This window comes from Emydura macquarii, unplaced genomic scaffold, assembly GCF_026122565.2.
Source record: "Emydura macquarii macquarii isolate MOO-44397 ecotype Brisbane River unplaced genomic scaffold, CSIRO-AGI_Emac_v2 contig_212, whole genome shotgun sequence".
Taxonomy (NCBI): Eukaryota; Metazoa; Chordata; order Testudines; family Chelidae; genus Emydura; species Emydura macquarii.
The window spans coordinates 11,853,405-11,879,367 of NW_027130349.1; the positions used below are offsets into that span (position 1 = coordinate 11,853,405).

Consider the following 25,963-nt stretch of genomic DNA (forward strand, 5'->3'; position numbering starts at 1 on the left):
TATCCAGTTTTGCTGTACCAGTCTGGCATTCTTTGTGTGATTTCTTGAAGAGGAGTTCCTGTGAGCATCTCTGCCTAGTTCATCAGTTACTTGGTTTACTTGGATTAGGCAAAATGTTGCAGTTCCTGCAGTAAAGCAACATGTCCCAGCCAGTACACCGCTGAAGTATAATGGTCGATCCACTTATACTTAGCAGTAGCTGATGCTGGCCTTGGACATTATCTGTTTTATTAAACATTCATATTTAGCAGTCTTAAAATATTTCTTTCCCACTCTTCTGTTGCCACATCAATGAGAGAATTCTTGGAAGGGGAGAAGAATCAGTGTAAAATTTTAAGACTTATTTTCTCTCTTTCTTCCTCCTCATCCCAGGGGAATAAGAATGTGTTCAAAACTGTAACAAATTCCAATTGATGTGGAGACATACTATTCAGTAGGAATAACATTGCCATTAAGTGAAAGTAGAATGCAAGTTTGAAATTAACAAAAAGAAGTGTGGACCTTTGATATAAATAACTGAAAATGAGCATCAAAGAAAACTTGTCACTTCTTAATGGATGTGTGGGGGATATCTTTCAATTAAAAAGAGCCCAGGAGGTGTAGCGATTGAATATAAACCAGGCTTACTGTCTTGTGCTTTTAAATTCTAAAGCTAACTTAAATTAAGTCTTTAGTAGTTTTGGCAAAAAGTTACTTATTTTCTTACTGTGTATGTGTATTGGTTTGTTTGGTTTATAATTACCATCCCAAATTACAAATACAAATTCTGCCCATGAAAGCTTATGCCCAGATACATTTGTTAGTCTTTAAGGTGCCATAGAACTCTTATTGTTTTGCTGAAAACAGACTAACATAGCTACTCCTCTGAAACTTGTCAAATACCTTTCAGTTTTTTTAAACATAATATTATTGTATTTACACAATAAAGTATAACTGGTTGAGTACAGAAGCACTTAATTCAAGTTGTGTTGAAGTGTAAGCATGCATTGATATAGTAATATAAATATTTCGTATCAGTTGGACTGAAGGAGTTCTCCCCCGTGATGTTTCAAATTACCATAAGATATGACATTGAGCCTGTATTATCTTTTGTGTATTAAGTGGTTAATGTTATACATGTTCACCATGCCACTGACACCATAAAGTGAGTGGCAGGTTTTGAACCAATATAAGGATGTAAACAAAGATTCTTTGAATGGGAATCTGTTGCTCTGCCAGGTTTGAAACTGCTAGGCTTTTTCCTGGCTCAGAAGCAGGTAAAACATTTATTTTAATTTTTTCCATGTGGCCTGTCAGTACCCCCTACAAGCAAGCCTGGTAAATTGCATTGATGTTGCTTCTCAGGCTTCTACTTCTGTGAGAGGTAGACAGGGTCTCTCTGAAGGTTAAAAATAGAGATCTTCCCACTTGTAAGGGGAAAATCTTTGACAGATCAACCAGCAATCTGCATGATGACTGACAGCCTGTCAGGATTGGGAGCTCAGATGGAATCTTACATAACACATGGCAAATGGTGTTCTGTTCTGGAGTCTAGTCTAGAATCAACTTTCTGGAATTGTGGGCATGTACATGTCAACTTGATCCCAAAGGCCCCTCTGAGTCAGATATTTATGAGGAGAATGATATAACTACTACTACAGCTTCTCACCTCCAAGAAGAACAAAAAGTGAAAGATTAAATTGCAGATGTTGGACCACCTGGATTTGTGTCTCAGAGGTACTGATAGACTGAATGGCTTAGCCATTATGAGCTAGAGGTGGGAGAATAGGAGATAAACCAGCAAGTCTTCAGTCAGATTGTATAGAGTTGGTTCCTTCCACAACTGGAGACTCGTGTTGTAATCCAGTTTGTAGGGAAGATAACCAAGTTCTGCAAATATTTTCACTCAGAGGCTACAGTGAATGCACTACCAATTCTCTAATCTGATCTCTGATCCTTTCCACTGTTACCTCTCGCATCCAGGATGATCAGAAGGATCAGTTTGGCTTGAGTTTTGGTTATTCTGAATTCCCAGTCCCTGAAGATTGTCCATGAAGGACATTATGGATTTACCTTAGATTGTTTGCAGAAAGATCTGAGCTCCAGTTTCTTGAAAGTGCAAGTCTCAGCAGCAAATAGTAGGTATCTCATTCTTTCCTGTGCCATCCAGCTATTTCACCTATAAGATCCATTATTACTTTTCTGCAATTCTTCATGGCTTGTTCACAGCTCAGCCTCAATTTTTGACAATCATCCTGCAATTCAAGTAGGGCCTTACCTATATGTCTTGGCTTCTGAAAGCAATATCTTTTCAGAGGCCCCCCAATATGACACCCACGGGAACAGTGGAATCCCAATCTAGCCGTAGAAGCTGTTAAGAAATTATATTCTGAGTCAGTACAAGTGTCTTTGTTTTCTCAAGTTTGCCTTTTATTCTAACACAGTGGCTTGGAAGGTTAGTGAACTTCAGATTTTTGTGTTTAGCAGCCTTGCCTTCAGCTTTTTTCCAGTCAGCTCCAACTTCATTCCCAAAAGAAATATGGCCTTCTACTTAACACATTAAGTCTCTGTGCTCTTTGTCCAAAGCCCTCTCTCACTCTGGAAAAGTAGTTGTTGAATGTACAGTATTTCAGTTTATACTACTACAGAAAAAGCACTCATTGCAGGCTTTGACTCCTTTAAAGGAGACAAGTAAATTATTATATTGTGTGCTTTTTGATGTGATCAGGGCAGTAGTGTTGTACTTGCCCCGTAAAGGTGTGCAAGGCCTCAAAGTCCTCTCCCTCTAGATGAATTCTACTATTCATGAATAAATATCGATGAAGTCAACTATTTTTTATCTTCATCGAGGTTCTAATCAAGAAAGTTGTTGCCGGCTCCCCAGTTGAGATGCTACTTTGTGACCAAAGAGAGACTGGGCAGTGACTTTGTGTGTCCATGAACACAATGATGAAATACTATGTAACTAACTTGCTTTCGTTTTCAGTTTATCTTTTGGACTGAGTTCTTTAGTGTTCTGTAGGTGCTCTCGTGATGTTCTTCTCTATATTTTAAAAGGGAAAAAAAACCTGTTTGGATATTTTTTTCCGATATTTATACTACTCTCCTGATTTGGAGAATCTGTCTGCTACTTTCCATCAACTCCAAGCTTCATGGAGCAGTGAATTTCTACAATGGATAAGGGTAAATTTAGTTTCCTTATTTATAATTTTGTCTTCTCTGAATAGGAATCTTTGAACCTGTTGTTTGTGTTTAGTCAGACATTCAGATATTATCAAATAGGGATAGTGATTGATTATTTTCTGAATTTCTGGTCAGAGTGAGACAGATGAAATGGCAAATCTGCTTTTATGTCACATACTCTTTCTTCAGGGGATGGAGGAAAGTTCAGCCTTTTTCAGTGTTAAATCTATTTCTCTTATTTTTAGCTTTAGCAGAGTGGGGAACAAAGTTAGCGCAGTTCATCATATATTCCTGTTGTGTCAATGATAAGTTTTTTTTCACTGACTTACTCATCTCACTTTTCTCTTTTGATATTGTCCTCAGAACATGGTTGCTAACTGTTGTCTGACTGACAAACTTCAAACATTTTAGCTCATTTACATCAAACATTTAATCAGTAGGGTCAAATTTTCAAAAGTAACTATTGATTTTTGGGTGTCTGACTTGAGACTTTGCTCAGCGCTTTGAGTACAGCCACTATTCTTAATAGATATTTCAAGCAAGGGACCTCAAAATCACTAAATGACTTTTAGAAAAATTGCCTAAATCTTTTGGGTATAAGAACATTTGGATGCTCCCTGTTTGAGGTCGTAACTTTGTTCTTGATGCAGGATACAACTATTGCCCTGTAAGTTAGCGTGAACCCTGTTCCTTATTAATTTGATCTCTTACATGCGTCTTTCTCCTCAGATGTCATGATTCAGACAAATGTTAGAATTCCAGCAATTGTTAGGAAGTTATAGTGTCGGAAACCATGTTGCGGCTACGGTTTTACTTTGAGTTGGATTCTGTATGCCAGTTCTAATAATTCTTTGCTTTTATGTGTATTTACAATTTTCAGTTGTAGTTGAATATACTACTCTATCATGCTAATGTACAAATTAAGTAGATTTATGGTCCGTGCATGAAACAGATGCTTTTGGTACTTGTAGAGCAACAGTTAGGGTTTCACATATATTTCAACATCTGAGATTACTGATAATTGTAAGGTTAGACTTTAAACTAAATTTATAAGAAACTGTCATGGAGCTTCTGAATTATGAACTGTACAAAAATGATTGTAATAGCTTCCTTTGTAGTTATAGGTATTCTTAGGTGTATATTATGTACATAAATAAACTGAAGGTGGCAGTTTTTCCTTTAGTCATGGGAGACTGTTTTGTGATAGTTTCTGTGTTTATATGCTTACATACACACGTTCCCTTTGCAAAAGTTGAACTTGCATGTCTGGAAAAAATGTCAGTTACATTCTACAACTTGCTTTCTTACTGTTATCAAACTCAATTTAACTGTCAATTAAACGTAATCTTCCATGGGGACAATTTCCCCCATCTTCAATGTACTCCTTGTATTAAACCTCTCTAACTTCACAATGTACTGATAGCAGGTGGAATTGTTCAGAAAACTGCCTGCAAACAAGCAGGATGTTCCTCTAGGCCTATTCTCTTTTATCTCCAGGCAGGAAAAAATTATATTTGAGTAGAAACCATGGCAGTGTAACAGGCCCAAATTAGCTCAAAGGGGCTCCTGCACATGGCTCAGCTGCTCAGTAATGCAGTACCTCCCCCACTTTACAGCAAAGTAGCAGGCAAGCCTTAAGCTCTTAGGGGCAGCCTTACAACAGAAGGAGATAACTGTGTAGAATCTTTAAGCCAGTTGTCCCTGGCTTCGTGGTACACCAGGCTAAGTTGAAGCATGGCAGCAAGGGCTGACTCTAACAGTAGCAACATTACAGGCAAGTCTTAAGCTGCTTGGGTAGAAATTCAGCTGCAGGACATGGCACTTAAGAAGCAACAAGCCAGAGATCCATGCTTGGTTTTTTTTTCTGTTGACTGCATTCTGTCCAGGAGTGCTTCCAAGAGGCTGGTGAACCAGAAGGGCAGGAAATAGATATGGTGCAGGATGCCCAGTCCTTTCAGATTGCTATGGTAACCAGGTATTTTTGTCCTGGTTTTTCCAGGAAGGGCCTTAGCTAGCCATGGCGGTTATTGGTATTTCGAACCTCTGCCCCTTAAATGGTTCTGCCAGTGCCCTCCTGCTGAGGGCAGCTTTGTCTCCCATAGACTCTGAAACCAAAACAGTTACATAAAACATACTTCCTCAAATGATTGATTCCTTGTATTTGATACCACTTAGTATTACATCTGGGCAACCTGAAGGTTCTGTGCACTAACCCTGTTCTTTTATACCTCTCATATGTGGTGGGTTTGTGCAGCACAGCCTAGCCTGCCATTTTCCCACTCTTTCCCACTCATCCCACTGGCTTTTCTTCAGGGAGGCAGAGATGATTAATATATAATTCAGGCCCTTGCTTCCAGCCTTCTGGTACCGTTAGCTCTCCAGTTCCTGGTTCCCTCAAGTGTGGCCTAATCCAGTCCTCCGTTTTACCATTGGTTTTTTTTCCCTCTTTTTTGCAGGATGCAGCACAGCAGTCTAGCTCATACTGCTAGCCTACCAGTGCCTGTAGTCTTTGTGTTCTGTTTAACCTTCATTAGGTTAATGTCGTCTAACCCAACCTGCCTTGTTGCCATACCTGCTGATTGCTTTTTACCAATGCAGCAGAGCTGCATTACTGTCAGCCTGCATGTGCCAGTAGACCACAAAAATAGCTGGAATCTGCTGGTGGTCATGCAATTAAGCTTTTCTTGTTCCAGTTTCCCTTTACGTGTATCAGTTTAGCCTCGTTGGCCATTTATTGAACCTGACAACACCCTTCATCCACGTAAAATTGTTGAGTGTCTTGTTGCTCACACCATCAGCCTGCCAAGTCGAATGGGTGATCCAAAAGGCTGTGATGCTGCACTAAAATGTCAGTATTAAGGGATCTTTCATTGTTGTATGCAGTGTTGTTGCAGCCATATTGGTCCCAGGGTATTAGTGAGAGAAGGTGGGTGAGGTAATACTTCTGTTGGTGTGAGAGAGGGAGGAGAGTAAACCACTTCAGCAAGTCTTTAAAGCTCATAGAGCATTACTGCATGAGTAAGGGGCTTCAAGCATGAGTGCTCATGCCCTGCTCTGCTTTTCTCCCCGGTGCTTATACATTGCTTCTATAAATGTATTTAAAAATAATTCCTATGTCTCTCTTCAAGGAGCAGGTCATAGACTGGAGCAGCAGCAAAGCTGTAACAGGGGAAACAGCAGCCTTTATAACTATGAGCTTGGCTAGCCCAGTAGATGCAGGTTCCTCTACATAAGAACAGCCACACTGGGTCAGACCAATGGTCCACCTAGCCCAGTATCCTGTCTTCTGACAGTGGCTAATGCGAAGTGCTTCAGAAGGAATGAATAGAACAGGTAATCAAGTGATCCATCCTATTGTTCATTCTTAGCCTCTGGCAAACAGCAATCCCTGCTTATACTGGCTAATAGCCATTGATGGACCTGTCCTCCATGAACTTACCTAGTTCTTCTTTGAACCCCGTTATAGTTTTGGCCTTCACAACATCTTCTGGCAAGGAGTTCCACAGGTTGACTGTGTGTTGACTGTGTGAAGAAATACTTCCTTTTGTTTGTTTTAAACCTGCTGCCTATTAATTTCATTTGGTAACCCCTAGTTTTTGTGTTATGAGAAGGGGTAAATAGCAGTTCCTTATTTACTTTCTCCACCCCAGTCATGATTTTATAGACCTCTATTCCCCCCTTAGTCATCTCTTTTCAAGCTGAAAAGTTCATCTTATTAGTCTCTCATATGGAAGCTTTTCCATACCCCTAACCATTTTAGTTGCCCTTTTCTGTACCTTTTCCAATTCCAATATATCTTTTTTGAGGTGGGGAGACCAGATCTGCATGCAGCATTCAAGATGTAGGTGTTCCATGGATTTATAAAGAGGCAATACGATATATTCTGTCTTTTATTATTTATCCCTTTCCTAATGATTCCCAACATTCTGTTACTTTTTTTGACTGTTGCTGCACATTGAGTGGGTTTTCAGAGAACTATCCCCAGTGACTCCAAGATCTCTTTCTTGACTGGTAACAGCTAATTTAGACCCCATCATTTTATATGTATAGTTGGAATTATGTTTTCCAATGGGCTTTACTTTGCACTTATCAACATTGAATTTCATTTGCCATTTTGTTGCCCAGTCACCCAGTTTTGTGAGATCCCTTTGTAACTCATCGCAGTCTGCTTTGGACTTAACTATCTTAAGTAGTTTTGTATCATCTGCAGATTTTGCCACTTCACTGTTTACCCCTTTTCCAGATCATTTATGAATATGTTGAACGGTACTGGTGCCAGTACCAGACCCCTGGGAGACCCCACTATTTACCTCTCTCCATTCTGAAAACTGACCATTTATTCCTACCCTTTGTTTCCTATATTTTAATCAGTTACTCATTCAGAAGAGGACCTTCGCTCCTATCCCATGTTCATTTACTTTGCTTAAGAGCCTTTTGTGAGGGACCTTGTCAAAGACTTTCTGAAAATCTAAATACATTATATCCACTGGATTACTCTTGTCCACGTGCTTGTTGACCCCCTCCTAAAATTATAGTAGATCAGTGAGGCATGATTTCCCTTTATAAAAACCATGTTGACTCTTCCCCAACAAATCGTATTCATCTATATGTCTGATAATTCTATTCTTTACTATAGTTTCAACTAATTTGCCTGGTACTGAAGTTAGGCTTACCAGCCTGTAATTGCTAGGATCGTCTCTGGAACCTTTTTAAAAAATTGGGGCCACATTAGCTATCCTCCAGTCATCTGGTACAGAAGGTGATTTAAATGATAGGTTATACTACAGTTCTGCAATTTCCCATTTGAGTTCCATCAGAATTCTTGGGTGAATACCATCTGGTCTTGGTGACTTATTACTGTTTAATTCATCAATTTGTTCCAAAACCTCCTCTGATACCTCAACCTCAGATTTGTCACTTAAGAAGAATGGCTCAGGTTTGGGAAGCTCCCCCACATCCTAAGCCATGAAGACTGTTACAAAGAATTTTAGTTTCTGCACAATAGCCTTATCTTCCTTGAGTTATCCTCTAGCATCTTGATTGTTCAGTGACCCCACTGCTTGTTTAGCAGGCTTCCTGTTTCTGATGTACGTAAAATTTGTTGTTGTGACTTTTTGAGTCTGCCATCATGTGATGTAATTGAATGGGACTCTTTCATTTGATAGTTTCTCATCAGATCCTACCCATATTTTATTCTCTTCCATCCTCTCCTCATTAGGATATAAAGAATCTCCATTAATAAATCCTCTACTATTTATAATGTTAGTTTGTCTTCTATGAGGTGCCATTGCTTACTGTTTTTTTTAAAGCTGCACCGCAAGAGTAATAGGAAGAGAGAGAGAGAGAGAAAATAGATAATGAAACAAAGAAATAACAACAGCAACTAATCCTCCTTGGTTGTCTCTGTTTTTCCCTTAGCACGGAGCTTTCTTCCAAACCTTACAAGCTTTCCAAAAAAAAAATAAAATAAAAAAAATCCACATTAGACAAGTAGGGTCACAAAACTATCAGTCTTGCCATAAATTTACGATTCCTTCACCCTTCCTTGTTCTGAGACCAGCAAACTGGCAGTGAAGGACATCACTGCAAGTTTCATTTCTCCAGAAACATTTGTTCCTTTTCCAGAAGATATTTTTGGAGGTGTTCCTTTGAGACTTAATATGGGTCTGACCTTGCAAATACGGTGCATAAGTTTGGGTATTTGTGGGGGTTATGATGTGTTCTGTGATCTTTCCTGGAAACTTCACACAAATAGTTTGTCTGATGCAATTGAAAAGGGGGAGCCAGTGGACAGATCTAAAGAGAATGGTGACATGGTCAAATCAACAAGTCAGAAAATGATCATTGAAATGGATATAATGGGGTGATATTGCTTGATGTTGTAGAATAACATTCCATATTACTCTGTTGTTTGCTTAAAGCAGTAAGTCTAAGCATGCATAATTTAATAATTCTATATTGTATTTAAATCATGATATACAGTGTCAATCCTTCGCAGATAAAAATATTGGTCTTACATTGATTTGAAGTCTTTTTTTTCCATTTGGAAAAACTGTTTACATAAGATGTGTTTGATGCCATAATCATTTATGGGAAATGATTGTTTCTCTGCATATTTTCTATACAGATCCGCATTAATGGGATGCAGCCGCATTAAATCCAGGAGCCTTCACTGTTCAGTATTTTTTGTTCCATAGGAAACATCCTTGCTAACTCTGTTTGATTAGTTGTTGTCTGTGGCAATGGCAGAAACGGTTTTAAAAAAAAAAAAGATCAGTTTTAACACTTACCTGTCCTCTGGAAACAGATTATCCATATGAGACTCCTGGACCTAATGACTTAAATGTTTGGGTGAGGAGCACTTGTACAAATGATGCTCCATCTTCCTCCAGTTTATTTATTAGAACCTGAAAGGCGAAGGGACTCTCTCTCAGTTCGACAGAATACAAATCTTAGTTAATGGCTCCAAAAGGAACAAGAAAAGGCCCAGGATGCAGAGAGGATACTTTTATTTATCATCCTGGGAGCAAGAGCAATTTTCTTTCAGACTTGGGATTAGAACCTACAGAGGAGGAACCTCAGAATCAGGTTTTTTGAGTAATTTGAAACCATTCTGGAGTATTATGTGAACCCTCCAGAGAACTGTCTGAAAAAAGCATAGGAGGAAGTGGGTGCGAAGGAGAGTTAGTCCACTACAAATATATCTGTTATAATTTCAACTTTCAAAAGTTGATGGAACCCTAATGTCTGATTAAAGAAATGGCAAGTCTTTTAAATAAAGAATAATAAAAAATGAGGTAATGTCCGCAGCCCTTCATGCATCCATTGCCTCTACATCTTGGGCTGCAGGCATGGTTGGACTCTTGTAGCCCACTGTCATTCAAGATAATAGATTCCAAGACCAGAAAGGGACCATTGTGATCATCTAGTCTGACCTCCTGTATAACATAAGACAAAACGTCCCCCAAATAATTCCTAAAGCATATCTTTTTAGAAAAACATCCAATCTTGATTTAAAAATTGTCATTGGTGGATAATCCACCATGACCCTTTGTAAATTGTTCCAATGGTTAATTGTTAAACTCTCACCATTAAAAATTTACACCTTATTTCTAGTCTGAATTTGTCTACCTTCAACTTCCAGCCACTGGATTGTGTTATACCTTTCTCTGCTAGATCGAAAAGCCCGTTATTATTTGGTCACCATGTAGATACTTAGACTGCAATTAAGTCACCCCTAGCCTTCTCTTAAACTAAATAGATTGAGTTCTTTGAGTCTAGTCACTGTAAGACATGTTTACTATTCTTTTAATCAGTCTCATGGATCTTTTCTGAACCATCTCCAATTTATCAACATCCCTCTTGAATTGTGGATACCAAACCTGAACACAGTATTCCAGTGGTGGCTGCATTGGTGCCAAATAAAGAGCGGTAAAATAACTTTTCTGCTCCTTCTCAAGTTTCCCCTGTTTATGTATCCCAGTATTAGCTCTTTTGGTCATATATCATAGAATATTAGGGTTGGAAGGAACCTCAGGAGGTCATCTAGTTCAACCCCCTGCTCAAAGCAGGACCAACCCAAATTAAATAATCTCAACCAGGGCTTTGTCAAGCTGGGCCTTAACCTCTAAGGATGGAGATTCCACCACCTCCTTTGGTAACCCATTCCAGTGCTTCACCTCCCTCCTAGTGAAATTTTTTTTCCTAATATCCAACCTAGATCTCCCCCACCACAACTTCTGACAAGTGCTCCTTTTTCTGTCTTCTGCTACCACTGAGAACAGCCTAGCTCCATCTACCCTAGAACCCCCCTTCTTCAGGTAGTTGAAGGCTGCTATCAGATCCCCCTATACTCTTCTCTTCTGCAGACTAAACAAGCTTAGTTCCCTCAGCCTCTCCACATAAGTCATGGACTCCAGCCCCCTAATCGTTTTCATTGCTCTCCGCTGGACTTTTTCCAATTTGTCCACATCCTTCCTGTAGTGGGGGGCCCAAAACTGGACACAGTACTCCAAATGTAGCCTCACCAATGCCAAATAGAGGGGAATAATCACTTCCTTCGATCTGCTGGCAGTCTTCCTACTAATGCAGCCTAATATGCAGTTAGCCTTCTTGGCAACCAGGGCACACTGTTGACTCATATTTAGCTTCTTGTCCACTGTAGCCCCCAGGTCTTTTTCTGCAGAACTGCTGTCTGCCAGTCAGTCTCCAGTCTGTAGAAATGCATGGGTTTCTTCCACACTGGGAGCTCATGTTCAGCTGATTATTCACCATGACCCCCAAATCTTTTTCAGAGTCACTGCTTTAGTTTTGAGAAAGTATTCTGCAAAAGGCATCTTTAGGGACCTGGTTTGTGTTTATAACATGTGTTGTTAGTATGGTGGATCTAGTCCATGCAAGGGAAAAACAATTTTTTGAGTTTTACAGTTTAAATTCTTAATACGCGCCTCAAACTGTAATCTAAGTGGTACCCATATACAACTCACTGGAGACAGCAAATGGGTTTAGGATTGTCTTATTTAGATGCAAGAAAATTTCTTAGCTGCTGTTCTTCTCAAATTTACACCAATGAGAAGAATATTGCGGGTCCCCTGGCTCTGTTTGGGGGTAAGTAGACCCTGTCACAACATATTTTATCAGTTAACAAAAAAATTGATACTAAAGTGACCCAGAATGTGTGGTTTGTGAAACTAAAAAATAGTTGTTAAATAATGACTACTTAAATTAAGATTACTCTTTATAATGAACTAGTATAAAAATCTGATTTTCTGCAATGAAGCTGATGGTCACATCATTTCAAAATCCAAGATTGAAATAAAAAAAGAAAATTAAAATATAAACATCCTTGCTCTGTACAAATACATGCAAGGTAATTAAATTATTGTGTGGATATATAGTGTCTTTCTTCAATACCTGATATGAAAACACAAGCAGAATAGCTTTTTAAAAAAATAACTGAAGCACAGACTGTAGAAATCGAGGGGGGCGGGGGGGAATTTTTGTTTTTAGCTTCACCTATTTTTAAATTCCAAGATTGAAATAACGGAACATCAGCTTCTAAAGTTTACCTTCTGAATGAGAGTGCCTTTCTATGGACAGTACAAGATTATACGGTGAATTACACTCTGCGTCAGCGGAATTGGTTACTGCATTTGTGTGTATTAAAGCGATTGTTGTTAAATTATGAAGACCCTTAGCTGTTGAAGACCAAACAAATTGACTTTAATTTTTCCTGGTGATAGAGCACTCTGCATGACTTAAGGTGCCACCTATTCAGTGTACAAAGCAAACTCCTCTGCTGGAAAGTCACTGAAGTAAGGAACTAAAGGGTAATCCTTCTTGACCTGGTACTTCACAGGAACTCTTCTTACACATCTAAGGAATTTGATAGTGGGTTACCCACTCCTCAGTATCACTAGTATATTTCTTTAGCTTTTCAGCTGAATTGTGAATAGAAGACAAAAACAGATGCACCAAATTCCTGCCTTGATCAGATATTAAAATACTATTGATATGTTCCTCCTTGAGAAACTTTTCAGTGGTGTCCTCCAAAAATTGAATGAGAGTCTCAAGGAAAATTAAAAGCTCCTTCCATTTTACCAAAAGCAGAGCGTGCACGGTTTCTGCCTTTCAAATGTTTCCATTTGTTCAATGATTGGCTTGCACTTATCATTGATAAAACCCAGTGCAGTTTTCAAAATTAAATGCTGTGCCTCATTTGACAATGTTCTTAAGTTCCTCTGCGTTGCCGCAAACACCAGTTTCTTCGTAGTAGTATTTTGCCTGGTCCTGAACAGCAAAAAAACCAGCTGTTACATCCAGTTGCTACTGGGTCTGGTGCCACTGCTATGCTGGGAACTTTTTGCCTGAGGTAATCTTCCTGCCACCTGCTGTATAGAACATTTGTTAAATCATCTTACCATTGCACTGACATCCTTGAAAACTTTCTCCCACCAAGTTGATTATGTGGGCATGGCATGTAATGTGCATGATATCGGAAAACCGTCCAAACAGTATAGAATTAAAAGATTTCTTCATGTACATGTAATTATCGGTGTCAAAGAGAGCTATATCATTGTAAGCAGTTTAATAATTTAGCGTATTTGAATAATGGGTTGAGGGACGGTGGCGTGATTTGTTTTCTGGGTGAAGTGTGTGTCAGCAAGATAGCACTGGAAAGATTTGTACCTATCTTTCACCAATGGTTCACTTAAAATATTAAGTATGTACCAATCTTCATAGTCATTTCATTGAGTATAATTGATACACAGTTATCCTTCACTTTGTCCTTTAAGTTTTTCTCTCGACATTATGGACCTCAGTCTAAGATATGCATCTTATAGCTGGCAACCTTCTGGAATTACACTATGGTTCTTCAGTTTAGTGTTAAGAAACCATCATATCGAAGGATGGTTTATTTTAGGTGGCTATATATTTGCACTGGAACAAGTTCATACCCAATCACAGATGACATGTGACCACTCTTCTTGTGCAATTGTGGTTGTGTTGAAATATGTCAAAATTGTGCGCTGCATTTTCTGATATTGTCCTTGCAACTCAGATTTTCTTTTGAAATGCTTCTGTGATTTGTTCAGGTGGTTTGCAATTGTTTATTTCCTTTCATGGTTGAGAATGTTACACGTTTTGCAAATGAGGTTTACTCTCTTTAAATGCTTCTCTAGGAAAATCTTTCATTTGTCTTAGTTGATTTATTTGCAAAATGAGACTTTTGTCCTGGCATTTTTTTAATTGTTTAATGCGATCTCTATTCTCAGTGTGATCTGTTACTTTACTGTATCCTTTATGATTAATGGACATTTTATGCAATATTGCCTGCCTTTGCATAGTGAAACATATTATGGCAAAATTATGCAGGTGCATAATTCCCTGGTGTGTAGTTGTTATGCATTTTTTTGTAAGTGAGGCATCCTCTAATTCATCCTTTGTTTTCCCTCCCTGGTGACACGCTGATGTTGGACATCCCATTGTAATGGGTCTTCAGACTTTCCCTGTGAACAATAGGAAAATCGCGTACCTGAAAATTTTCTTTCTTCTGAAACTGGCCAGCTGGCTGGGTCTTCAGGGGTGTGGCCACTCCTAGTCTGCCTTGATTGAGCCATCTAGTTTCTGCCTTCAATCAGTTGCAAACATTAGAGAGGCCCATTTTAATGGTTCTGAAGACTTTGCTACTAAAAAGATTTTCCTCCTGTACTGTTACTGTTTTCACCAGTATAGAATGGAACCAGGTCTGCACTAGAAACTTCTACTGATGTAGCTTCGTGATTTAGGGTAGTTTTTTTTTTTTTTTTTTTTTTTTTTTGAGGGGTGATATTTCAGTACTGGCAAAACCCTAGAGTAGCTGCAGTTTATCTTGGCAAAATGCACTTTATGCCTGTGTAGTTTATTTTGATTACCAAACCAGGAGAAGTGCTTTTTTGTTTGCAGGATCGATTGACTTAAATCAAACTGGTTTTAATCACCCATTCAGAAACTTTGATTTAAATCATCAATTTTAATCGTGTTTTGCATTTGTAATTTTTTATTATTTTCCTAAAGAAAGATTGATTCTTGTTAGTTGGTAACCATTAAAACATACTGATTTGCACCTTAAATATAGCTAAATTTACACTAAATTTGGTGCACCTTTTTGCTAGCCAGGAGGATACACTACATGCACATTATTTCAGTAGTTACATAGCATAACTTATATTCATTCAGTTTCTTAATTTTTACTTTTTTTATTATGTTAGAAAATGGTGAATGATGCATTTCTTATTTATTAAATTTTTACTTGTTTTTTGTCAAGCCTCTGTTTGGATAGAATTTAAATTTTTAGTTAACTTCACGAAACATATTTTTTAATTAAATAAAATGACTTTAAAAGTGCTGGATACACAAGAAAAAAGTTTATCAAAACATGTTTCGTATTTAATATAGCTTTATAAAACAAAGAAGGTATTTTCTGTAGTTAGTGTTCCTAGAAACATGCTTTTTTTTTTTTTTTTTTTAAACAGGTCCCTTCACAGATGTAGTCACTACAAATCTTAAGCTACGAAACCCATCAGATAGAAAAGTATGCTTCAAAGTGAAGACCACAGCGCCTCGTCGATACTGTGTGCGGCCCAACAGTGGAATTATTGACCCAGGATCCTCTGTAACTGTTTCAGGTAAAAACAAGTTTGTTGTGCAGCTTTATAGTTCTGATTCTCTCGTTCCAAGATATTACATGTAACACTTTGCCACCTGTCCCTTACAGAAACTATTGCATAACATCAATTATGATTTTTTTAAAGGGTTGTTGATAATTAAATTGTTAGTATAAGTTCTTCAGTATAGTTGAGATTGCAGGTGCCTCCACAGGTACGCTAAAAGTTAATATAGAAAAATCCTGAATACTGAAATATTTAGCTGTCTATTACAAACTACTATATTTCTGACTTAATTTGGAAAAATTAAAACATTCAAATGAGACTTTTTGTATAGATGGGTGTGACTTTAAAGAACTCTGTTCAAGATCAGATTATTTAATAGGAAAGGAAACGGGAAGGTGGAATAGTGAGGGAAAGGGTATGACTGGGGAAACTAAATTACAGTAGCCTGCCATAACGATCCATGATGAGCGTATGGAAGCAGAAGGGGAAGATAGAAAGAGTCAAAGAAGCATTAATGATGCCTTTGCCAAGGAGAGGCATATTATTGTTTATAATGCACCCTCAGTTTGTAGTGGAACATGATCACCTTATGGGCTGTGAAGTAATTAAGCTGTATTTTAGATTTGAAATAGTTATTGGCGTTTTAAAAATAGATTAACATTTATAGTTGGTTGGATCATAGTACACTCTTTGTTGAAAATGATTAAGTTGACCATATAATTAGCTATCTTTTCCAGATTTTTATAGGTGTAACTGATAGCCACCCTATATTTAGGTTGCCTAATGCTTTCTAATATGAAAGGTTCTTAGTCTTTTTAAAGAAGTTCTGATACGTCCATAGTTTGCAGCAAGCTGTTGAAATTAAGCAGAGTGAGAGCCCTGGAGCCAGATAGTGCCTTTTTTTTTCCTCCCATGAAAATTTGTTTGGTGTGGCTTGGACAAATATTTTTTGAAAAATTAACATTGCCTTTCTGCCACTTGTGTTGTCAGAAAAATTTTGTCAGCTTGCCAAAGTAACTGGACGTGTATTTTAATCTAAGACCGGGCCCATGTTATCGCCAAAGCAGCAGCATACTGTTCAGAGAATCTTGCCTTTCTGGGATCTGGAGAAAGGGCTGGGTTCTCCCATGACTGAGCAAATGGCTCTGGTAGCCCACTACCCTCTTGGGGAGCACTACATGGGAAAGGAGCTCCCCCACTTCCAATGAAAGAAGGGAGGGAGAGCCAGATTGGCTCCTTTTGTGACCACTCCCATGGATCCACCAAATGGGTCTAGTTTATCAGTCTTTTCCCCATCTTCTAGACTGCCTGGGGTATTTGCATGGGGTAGGGAAGGAATTCTTTGCTAGATGGTACTCTAGGCGTGGGCAGAGCCATTCAGGCTCCTATCTTGCTCTTCATGGGGTTCTCACAGTCTATCAGGGAAGCTGCTAATGGAACAACCAGAGCTGCTATTTTTCTTCCTCCTGGTGGTGCAACAGGAGCCTGTGAAGGAGCTGCTGAGAAGCAGCAACAGTGATGTGGGGAGCAGATGCTCAAAGCACTCCTGATTCACATTGGTGCTTATCTTGGGGCTGCTTGAGAAGTGGCTGAAGGAGGCTGGGGAGAATGATTCAAACAGTTCCATTCAAAAGTTGCAAAGCACAGTTTATGAAGCAAATTTTTTATTTATACTCAAATATACATTTTCTTCTTAACAGTTGCTCTTGAGGAGAACAAGTTGGGCCACTGTTATGCAAGGGATGGATCACAACCCATAGAGTTTCTTCGGTGATTCCTAATTCTAGACCAACAGTTTATGGTTGAGCTAGAGCATTTCACTGAGGGACATCTTGAATTAAAGACTCTCTGGATACATCTATTCTGCAAAAAAACCCAAACCAACAACAACCCGGAGCAGAAGTCTCAGGCCCGGGTCAATGGACTGGGTTCATGCTTCAGGACTAAAACTTAGCAGTATAGATGTTCCTGCTCAGGCTGGAGCCTGGGCTCTGGGACCTGGTGAGGGAGGGAAGTCTCACAACCCAGGCTCCAGCCTGAGTGAGAGCATCTACACTGTTATTTTTCTAGCTCTCTAACATGAACACAAGTCAGTTGACCCAGGCTTTAAGACTCGCTGCCTCAGAATTCTGGTGGGTTTTTTTTTGTTTTTGTTTTTTGCACCATAAACATACCCTAAGAGTAATGGAGAACTTATCTTATTTTCAGCAGAGCTTTGCTAACTTGTATCGCATTATGCCTTTGTCTGCTTAGAGCCCTGTAGTATCAGATTCCTTTTCCTTGGGCAGTCAGTTTAAAGATTTGTGTTTTAGGTTTCATTTGATCTATTCTTTAGTAAATTAGATTAAGCTCCTTTAGAATCTCATAGTAAGGTGTCTTTTCCAGGCACAAATCATCCTTGTAGTTCTTCTCTGAACCTCTCCAATTTTTCAACATCCTTTTTGAAGTGTAAACACCAGTAGTATTCCAGCAGTTGCTTCACCAATGCCATATAGACAGGTAAAAATACACTTTACTCCTTGATTCCGCCAGTTAGTACAGCCAGGTATTTTTATAGCCGTCTTTGCCACAGAATCACACTGGATGCTCATGTACAGTTCGTTATATACAATGACCCATAAATCCTTTCCAGAGTTGCTGCTTTCCAGATTCCAGTTCCTTATCCTGTAAGTATGGCTTGTCGTCTTTATCCCTAGATGTCTAGCATTTGGCTGTATTAAAAGGCAAATCGCATACCATGTTGCCAAATGACCCGGATCATTCTTTATCAATGACCATTCCTTGTTATTTACCACATCACCAGACTTTGTCATCTGCAAAATTTCTCAGAAATGACTTCATATTTTCTTTCTGATCGTTGACTAAAAAACTAATCAGTAGTGGTGGGCTGAGAATGATTACTTCATGATCTCACTAGAAAAGCTCCCCTGGTTAATACGTCTCAAGTTTTGAACGGAGAGTTATCAGTTACTTTTAATCCATTTAACATGTGCCCTATTGATTTTGAATTGTGCTAGTTTTTAAATCAGAATGACGTGGTATTGAAGTCGAAGTCCAAAAGTGTGAGATGTATTACATGTATTGTATATTACATCACCACAGTTATCTTTCTTCGCTACACTTGTAATCTTGTCAAAGAAAGATACATTTATTTGACAAGACCTATTTTCCATTAAGTCATGTGTCACTGTGCCTCAGTGGGTCCATAGCTAAGGATATCAAATTCAGGACAAATTGCAGAGAAATAGGGAAAAAACACCCCTGACTTGTGTATAGTCTTCCATAAGATATACCAATCCAGCAATAAAAGTAAACTTCTGTCTCACCACATTGGTTAACAATAAATCAGAAAAGCAGTCTCCTTAGATATCCCAGCCTTTGTTTCATCACCCAGACACTAGACTTTATGATGAATGGCTATTTAAAACCAATTTAATCAAACAAAGGGTCCTTCAATCCCAAGAAATCAGCCACACATATATAACTCAATCTTACCCAACAATCATACTGCTGCCAATCCTTTATTATCTAATATATACAGGTTTATTCTTAGGGAAAAAGAAATGAGAGAGTTAAAATGGTCAGAGAATCACAATCATTGCAAAGTTCTTGAGTCAGGTTTGTGGCAGTGGTGGAATAATTTACCAATTTGCAAAGTCTCTGGAAATTACCCAAAAAGCTTGGGGTCATCAGTCCTTGTTTAAAGCTTCCTTGTTAGAAATCCAGTCCTGAGAAATGAAGCAGAAAATGAAGACAAGATGGACTTGGTGCAGCTGCCTTATATCTCTTCTTCCACGTGGGTGCGGATGTCTTCAGTCTCCCATAGTGGAAAATTACAAGTCCAAAATGGAGTCCAGGGTCACATGAGCAAGTCACATATCCTTGCATGCTTTGTTGAGTCATAGGAGCACCCATTGTCCATACTCTGGCTGAAATGTTCACAGGGAGACCCGTCGGGTGAGGACAGGCTTCTTCTATGGTCAGTTGTGCGAGCTAAGGGCCCTTAAATGGGCCATTAATTTGCCTAGTGCGTTTACAAAGGGATGTCTGGCTTGAGTGTAGATTTTACCTGATGGGCGTTACTCAGGAATGCAGCATATATACAGGATGCCAGTACATAGTCAACATCTATAACTTGATATACAAAATCTATATTTCAGCTACAAAATGATATATGCATAGAATCAGGATGATCATACTTAGCAAATCATAACTTTTTGCATTGATACCTTACATGACATGCTTTGCATAAGTTTAATTGCAATTGTATAACAGTGTTATATATGGTTATATTTCAATCATACAACATCACACCATGTCGACTGGTATATTTTGTCCTTTAACTCTACTGATAGAGCAATATAACAATAATTCCATTGTTTTGCTCAGGCTTTATATTATGCAAATTGACTTACAATTACCTACATCATCTGATTAATTTGATACAGATATTGACACAACGTTGGCCTAGCCACTCTTCCTAGACTTATTGAAAACTAACATAAATGGTCCAGAAGTCGCTTGGCCAACTCTGTGCATTTTGAGGTATTAATAGAGCTTTCTTTTGGAGTAGGCAAAGGCCAATGGGTGAGATTCTCAACTCTGAATTTTTCTTAAATCTTTTTACTTTGAAGTCTTAACTGTTTTTCTGGAGTTTTCCTTAGAGAACTAAATATCATCCAGTCTAGTAATACCAGGGGCAATTGAAGGGGCAAGGCGTGTGTTAAGAGACCTTGAAAGAGAGCTTTGCACCCAACTGTTTGTCAGAAATTTTTATTTAAATAGGATAAAAAAACCCAAAATATTTTAAATAGTCTGAACAAAAATTTCTTTCCTCCTCAGTTGCTCTAGTTTCAGTCGCTTGTCATTATTCTAATCCTATTAGCTTCTCAGTCATCTAAAGAAAAACAGGGTGGTAAAAACTTTTTTTCTTACGCAGAAACAAGAAAAGGCCATCTCCTTTTTTAGGGTGATAGAAAGGTGTGAAACAGTCATTCAGACTTTTGTGAGCCAAATATTTCTTTTTTTTAAAAGTACATGTTTTTATTTACAAGACACTGATGACATAGCTAATGACAGAGAGAGAGACTTTATAGTGTGGATTCTCTTTTTAAATAATATGGTTTTGTTTAAATCAGCATTTTGATCCTAGGTATGGAATATGGTAGAATTTATGGGTAAACAGTATCACAGGTGAATGGACCAGTACCTGCTTCTCCACCATTGTACTGTCCTCTCAGAGTGGAAGAGGGAAGCTGGCCCAACTAGCACTTGTCTTCAAAACATTCATTAGAGTAGATCCTGATTGTAACTACAATCGTGTATTTTGGGTCTGTTGTCTTCACGTTTGCTTAAATTACAGCATATGTTTCTGATTACACAGAAGCAAATTATAATCCCGATGACAGTTCAGTTTGTATTGCAGAGGAATTAAAAATGGATTGAGGGAAATTACTTTTGTTCTTTATCTTAAATATTCTCTGGTACTGGTAGAAATTAAATTATATTCTGCCTGTTTGTAGTGCTTGACCAAAACAGGTTATTACAAATATGGGTTTCAGTGTTAGAAATTCTAGGATTTATACGGCTGTAAGACTTGTTTCCTGTTGACACAGTGTCCTTTTCCGTAGCCTACTTCCAACACTTTCTTTGCATTGTGGCTTTGTTAATGGCCAGTCAAGTGACAGTTATTAATCATTTTAGCTTTAATTTATGTCTGCACACAATGATCAATTGAAGAACCATGAATAACCTTATACTTTGTTTCTTGTACAGTAATGTTACAGCCTTTTGACTATGACCCAAATGAGAAGAGTAAACACAAGTTTATGGTACAGACAATCTTTGCGCCACCGAACACTTCAGATATGGAGGCAGTGGTAAGTAAACATATTAACATGAATATGTTGCCTGCTTAAAATTCAGTTTCCGATGTAATAGGTAAACATTGTTATGGTCAAACTTAAGTATTCTGTGGAACAAAACTCTGACTACTGTGAATAAGTGATCTAAGGTTTTGAATCACAAATGCATAATCATGTCATTAGTGCTTGTGACTTACTTAATGAGCTTTGTTTGAAAGTTATTTATGGGAGCTTTGTGAATAGCAGGGAAATTGAATGTGAATGACATAAGGATGAATTAGTTTTGGGTATTACAGCATGAGCCCACTGAGCCTTTTACAAGCGGTTAACAGGAAGACAGTAAACAGGGTTAGTGTGGAAGAGTTCAGAGAAAGTGTGAAGTGGCAAGTTCTAACGTGAGACTGGGATTATTGGATGTAAAAGAAATTCAGCTGGGACAGAGTCTAATGGGAATCAAAACAATCTAGTGGAGAAGATAAGCATTCTTCTACAGGAAGACTAAGAAGGCAAGAATATGCACAAACTAAAAACTCGCTTCCATTCTTGTAGAAGTTAACACATACCTGAGGTTGAGCTGACATATGTGATTGGTAGACTATGTACCATGGAGTCTTTGAAATAAAGGTATTTTCTGGAAAGCAGTGCCCTTACATGACTCCAAGTATTCAGAGCACAAAGCATGTATGGGCTGTGTGGGCACAGTGCCTTAGTTATTTTCACGTTTAGCCATTAGTTTAAGTGATGTTGCCCCATGTCCAAGGATCTTAATTTGGATATTTCCAAGGTGTTTTCTCTTGTATATTTCCTGTATAGTTTTGTTATTGTTATAGTGGTACTAGGAGTTTTAGGCTTCTGCTCCAATTTTATTTTTCTGAACCATTACAGCTAGGCATTCTTGGCATCATGAGTCTTCCAGCCTATTCAGTTTTCAAAGATCCTGGAGAAGATGTCCAGGTTTAACTGGTATATTTCATACCTCTCCAGTATTCCTGGAGGCTGATGCATACTAGTGGTTTGATTTACATTGGGGAGGTTCACTTTCTAGATAGATGCTTTGCATGCAGGACTTGCATCCCTAAGGTCTACTTGGATAAAGACACACGTAATCCAGCCTTTCCTCGTGATGCAGGAATTGGGATTTTTCTTGGAGTGCTTGCTCATGTCCATTTCAACGTAGGTGTGTGCTTGCCCTGAGCACTACTGCCAGAAAGTTTTTTTCCTCAGTGATATCTATCGGATTGGCTCTGGTGCCCCCGAGGTGGTGCACTCATAGCACTGGTATAAAGGGCCCAGCTGTCCACTCAGTTCCTTTTTACCTCATGTGATGGTTGCTGAAACTACCTTGTCCTTGCTTCTGCAAGTACTCCTCAGTGGTCTTTTCACTGTCTTATTGTATATAGTTGTTTTGGATTTAGTAAAGTTTCAGTTATTAGTTAACTAATTAGTTAGGCGTTAGCAAACCCTGCTGGGTGGGGTTGACCCTGCCTGGCACTGGGACATGCCTTGGTCTTGTCAAAAGCGTATGCCCGTGAGTGATCCCCATTTCAGCTGCTCAAGTGTCTGGGTGAAGCCTACATGCGGGAGCAATGCAAGATCTGTAGGGACTTCAAGCCCCACGTCAAAAAGGATAGAGACGCTAGACTCCAGTCTAGCCTCCATGGAGACAGCACTCCGAGCTCCCTTGGAGCCGGGTCACTTGAACTTGACACTGAGTACTTTGGCCTCAGTAAGGAACACCCTGGCTACGCTTCGACACACTCGACGACGTTCCCCATTTCCGGTGCTGAGACGAGACACTTCACTGTGTCTAAGGAGCTGCAGACCCACTACTCTGCCTGTACCGTCAACGCCAGAGGCATTCATGGTTGCAAGAGACTTACTCGCTCTACGTGTACCGCAGTCCCCAGCCATATGGGAGCTGTCAGCGGTGGCACCCCTTTTCGACAGGGCCAATCAGCAGGTGCTCCTGAGCAGGTATTATTTCAACTCCTGGGACTCTATGCAAAAATTTAAGGAGTTGCTACTGTAGGAGTCCAGATGGGAGTTTGAAGCCATAGACAAAGGCAAGTATGTAGCTACAAGCAGCCCTGAGTGTGGTGGACTTGGCTGCCCAGTCTATGGTCTCGGCTGTGACTGTGTAGAAATTCGTGGCTGCAATCCTTGGGCTTGTCACATGGGGTCCAACAGACATTACAAGACATCCCTGTTGAGGGTACATCGCTCTTTTTAGAGCAGACGGACTTCAAACCTCACAGTTTGAAGGACTCAAGGGCCACACTTAAATTCTTAAGCCTTCATACACCAGCCCCTATGAGGAAGGCCCCATCCGATGGCTTGCTTCTTCCTGCTCGACAGGACTATGGCAGGAGGAAGTGTAGGGGTTACAGGAGGAAGCCTCTGCCACAGTCTTTGTCTGCACCCCCTAGACACTTGGCAGGGTCAGAGCAGTTTTTTGATGGAATGCTTGGGGATGATGTGCCAGGACAATTCGTGGATCCAAATTCCCCAGTTTTTATGGACCAGTTATCCCACTTCTGTCGGCTGTGCGCCGTTATTACCTCAGACTACTGGGTGCTGTGCACAATAGCATTAGGACACACCCTTCAGTTCTATTGTTCCCCTCCTTTCCACACCCCTGCCCTGTCCCTCTTCAGGGACCCTTCTCACGAGCAGCTTCTAGCCCAGAAGTGCAGTTGCTCCTAAGGGTGTGAGCAGTGGAGGAGATTCCACCGAAGCTAAGGGGCTGGGGGTTCTACTCTCACTGTTTCCTATTTCTGAAACCAGTGGCAGTCTCAGACCGATTCTGAGCCTGTGAAACCTCAACAAATTCATGAAGAACCTGAAGTTCTGCATGGTCTCCTCGGCCTTAATCATCCCCTCCCTGGATCCAGGGCACTAGTACACTGCCCTTGATTTAAAGGACTTTTTTTTTGATATTGCAGTCTTTCAGGGACACAGAAGGTTCCCTCAAATTCATTGTGAACCATGTGCATTACTAGTTTACAGTGCTCCCATTCAGCCTGTCGGTGGCCCCTTGGGTGTTCATGAAATGTATGGCAGTTGTGGCAGCCTTCTTAAAGAGGCAAAGGGTTTAGGTTTATCCGTACTTCGATGTCTGGCTGGTCAGAGGTTGGTCCAAACTTCAGGTAGAGGCAGATGTGAGGTTAATACAGTTGACCTTCCAAGACTTAGATTTGTTCATAAATGTGCAGAAATCTACTTTCTCCCTATTTGAGGATAGAATTCATTGGGGCAATACTAGACTTGTTAAGGCCAGAGCTTCTCTACCAGAAGCACAGTTCCAAGCAATAACAAGGCATACAGAAAGCCTCAGGAAACATCCCGTCACCATGGTGAGAAATTGCTTGCAGCTCCTGGCCCATGTGGCATCATGTATCTATGTGATTCATCATGCGAGACTTCAGCTCAGACCTCTTCAGGCATGGCTGGCGTCGGTATACTCGCGAAGCTGCCACCAGATAGACTCATTCATTACAGTCCCCCCTTTGGTGATTTCTTCCCTCGGATGGTGGCTAGACCTGCTAGCGGTGTGCACAGGACTCCCTTTCTCAAGGCTCCAACCATCAATGTCCCTCTTCACAGATGCAACAGTGATGGGATGCAGAGCTCACTTGGGGTCCCTCAGAACTCAGGGCTTATGGCCTCCGGAAGAGCTTTTGCTTCACATCAACATCAGAGAGTTCAGGGTGGTTTCCCTGGCCTGCCATGTGTTCGAGCCCCATATAGTGGACAAATGCGTGTCAGAGGTCACGAGTGGTCCATTCACCCAGAGATCCTAAAAGTCATCTTCCAGAAGTGGAAAACTCCCCAAATAGATCTGCTTTGCAACGAAGCACAACAGGAAGTGTTTCCAATTCTGCTCTTTCCTGGGCCACAGTCCAGGATCTGTTACAGATACCTTCTTCTTACCTTGGACATGTCATCTCTTGTACACATTTCCACCCATTCCTCTCATACACGAAGTCTTGCTGAGGATCAGATGGAATCGAGCATGAGTCATCTTGATAGCCCTAGACTGGCCATGACAGCACTGGTTCACCACACTTCTGAATCTGTTGGTGGAAACACCAATCTGGCTACTTCAGGTTCCAGACCTGATATTCCAGGACTATGGTCACCTGTGTCATCAGAAACTTGAATCCCTTCATCTCACACCCTGGAAGCTCCATGGCTGAACCCCTTGGAGCTAGAATGATTAGGACTGGTTGTTGAGTTCTTTTAGGAAGCAGAAAACCATACACTAGAGCTACATATCTGACAAAGTGGAAACGGTTCTCAATCTGGTCACTGCAGAAAGGTGTCTCATCCACACAGTCATCAGTGCTATTCATTCTGGACTACTTGCTACACCTGAAGCAGCAAGGGCTATCTGTATCATTAATTAGGATCCATCTGGCTGCAATTTCAGTGTTTCACCCGTGGGTAAACTGCTGGTCTGTCTTATCAAACACTGTTTATAGTCATTTTCTCAAGGAACCTGACAGACTGTACCCCCAATTACAGTCCTGCCCTGGGATCTCAACTTTGTATTGTCAAGTTGTATTGTCCCCTATTAAAGCCACTGGCAATGTGTTCTTTGCTCTACTTGTCCTGTAAAGTGGCCTTCCTGTTGGCCATTACTTCGGCAAGAAGGGTCTTGGAGATTAGGGCCCTCACATCAGAACCTCCATACACTGTATTCTTCAAAGACAAGGTCCAGCTGCGTCCTCATCCAGCCTTCTTCCTAAAGGTGGTTTCACAATTCCATAGTTCCCAGGACATCAT

The 25,963-nt window shown here is 39.9% G+C and overlaps 1 protein-coding gene across 1 annotated transcript in view; it reads left to right on the forward strand.

The window, feature by feature from the left end:
• The window catches only part of VAPA (VAMP associated protein A), a 49,894-nt gene that overhangs the window by 12,256 nt on the left and 11,675 nt on the right, over positions 1–25,963 (forward strand). The window contains exons 2-3 of the mRNA XM_067547833.1: positions 15,177–15,329; positions 21,090–21,193. Coding sequence (XP_067403934.1) covers positions 15,177–15,329; positions 21,090–21,193 — 257 coding nt within the window. The remainder of the gene's footprint in view (positions 1–15,176; positions 15,330–21,089; positions 21,194–25,963) is intronic.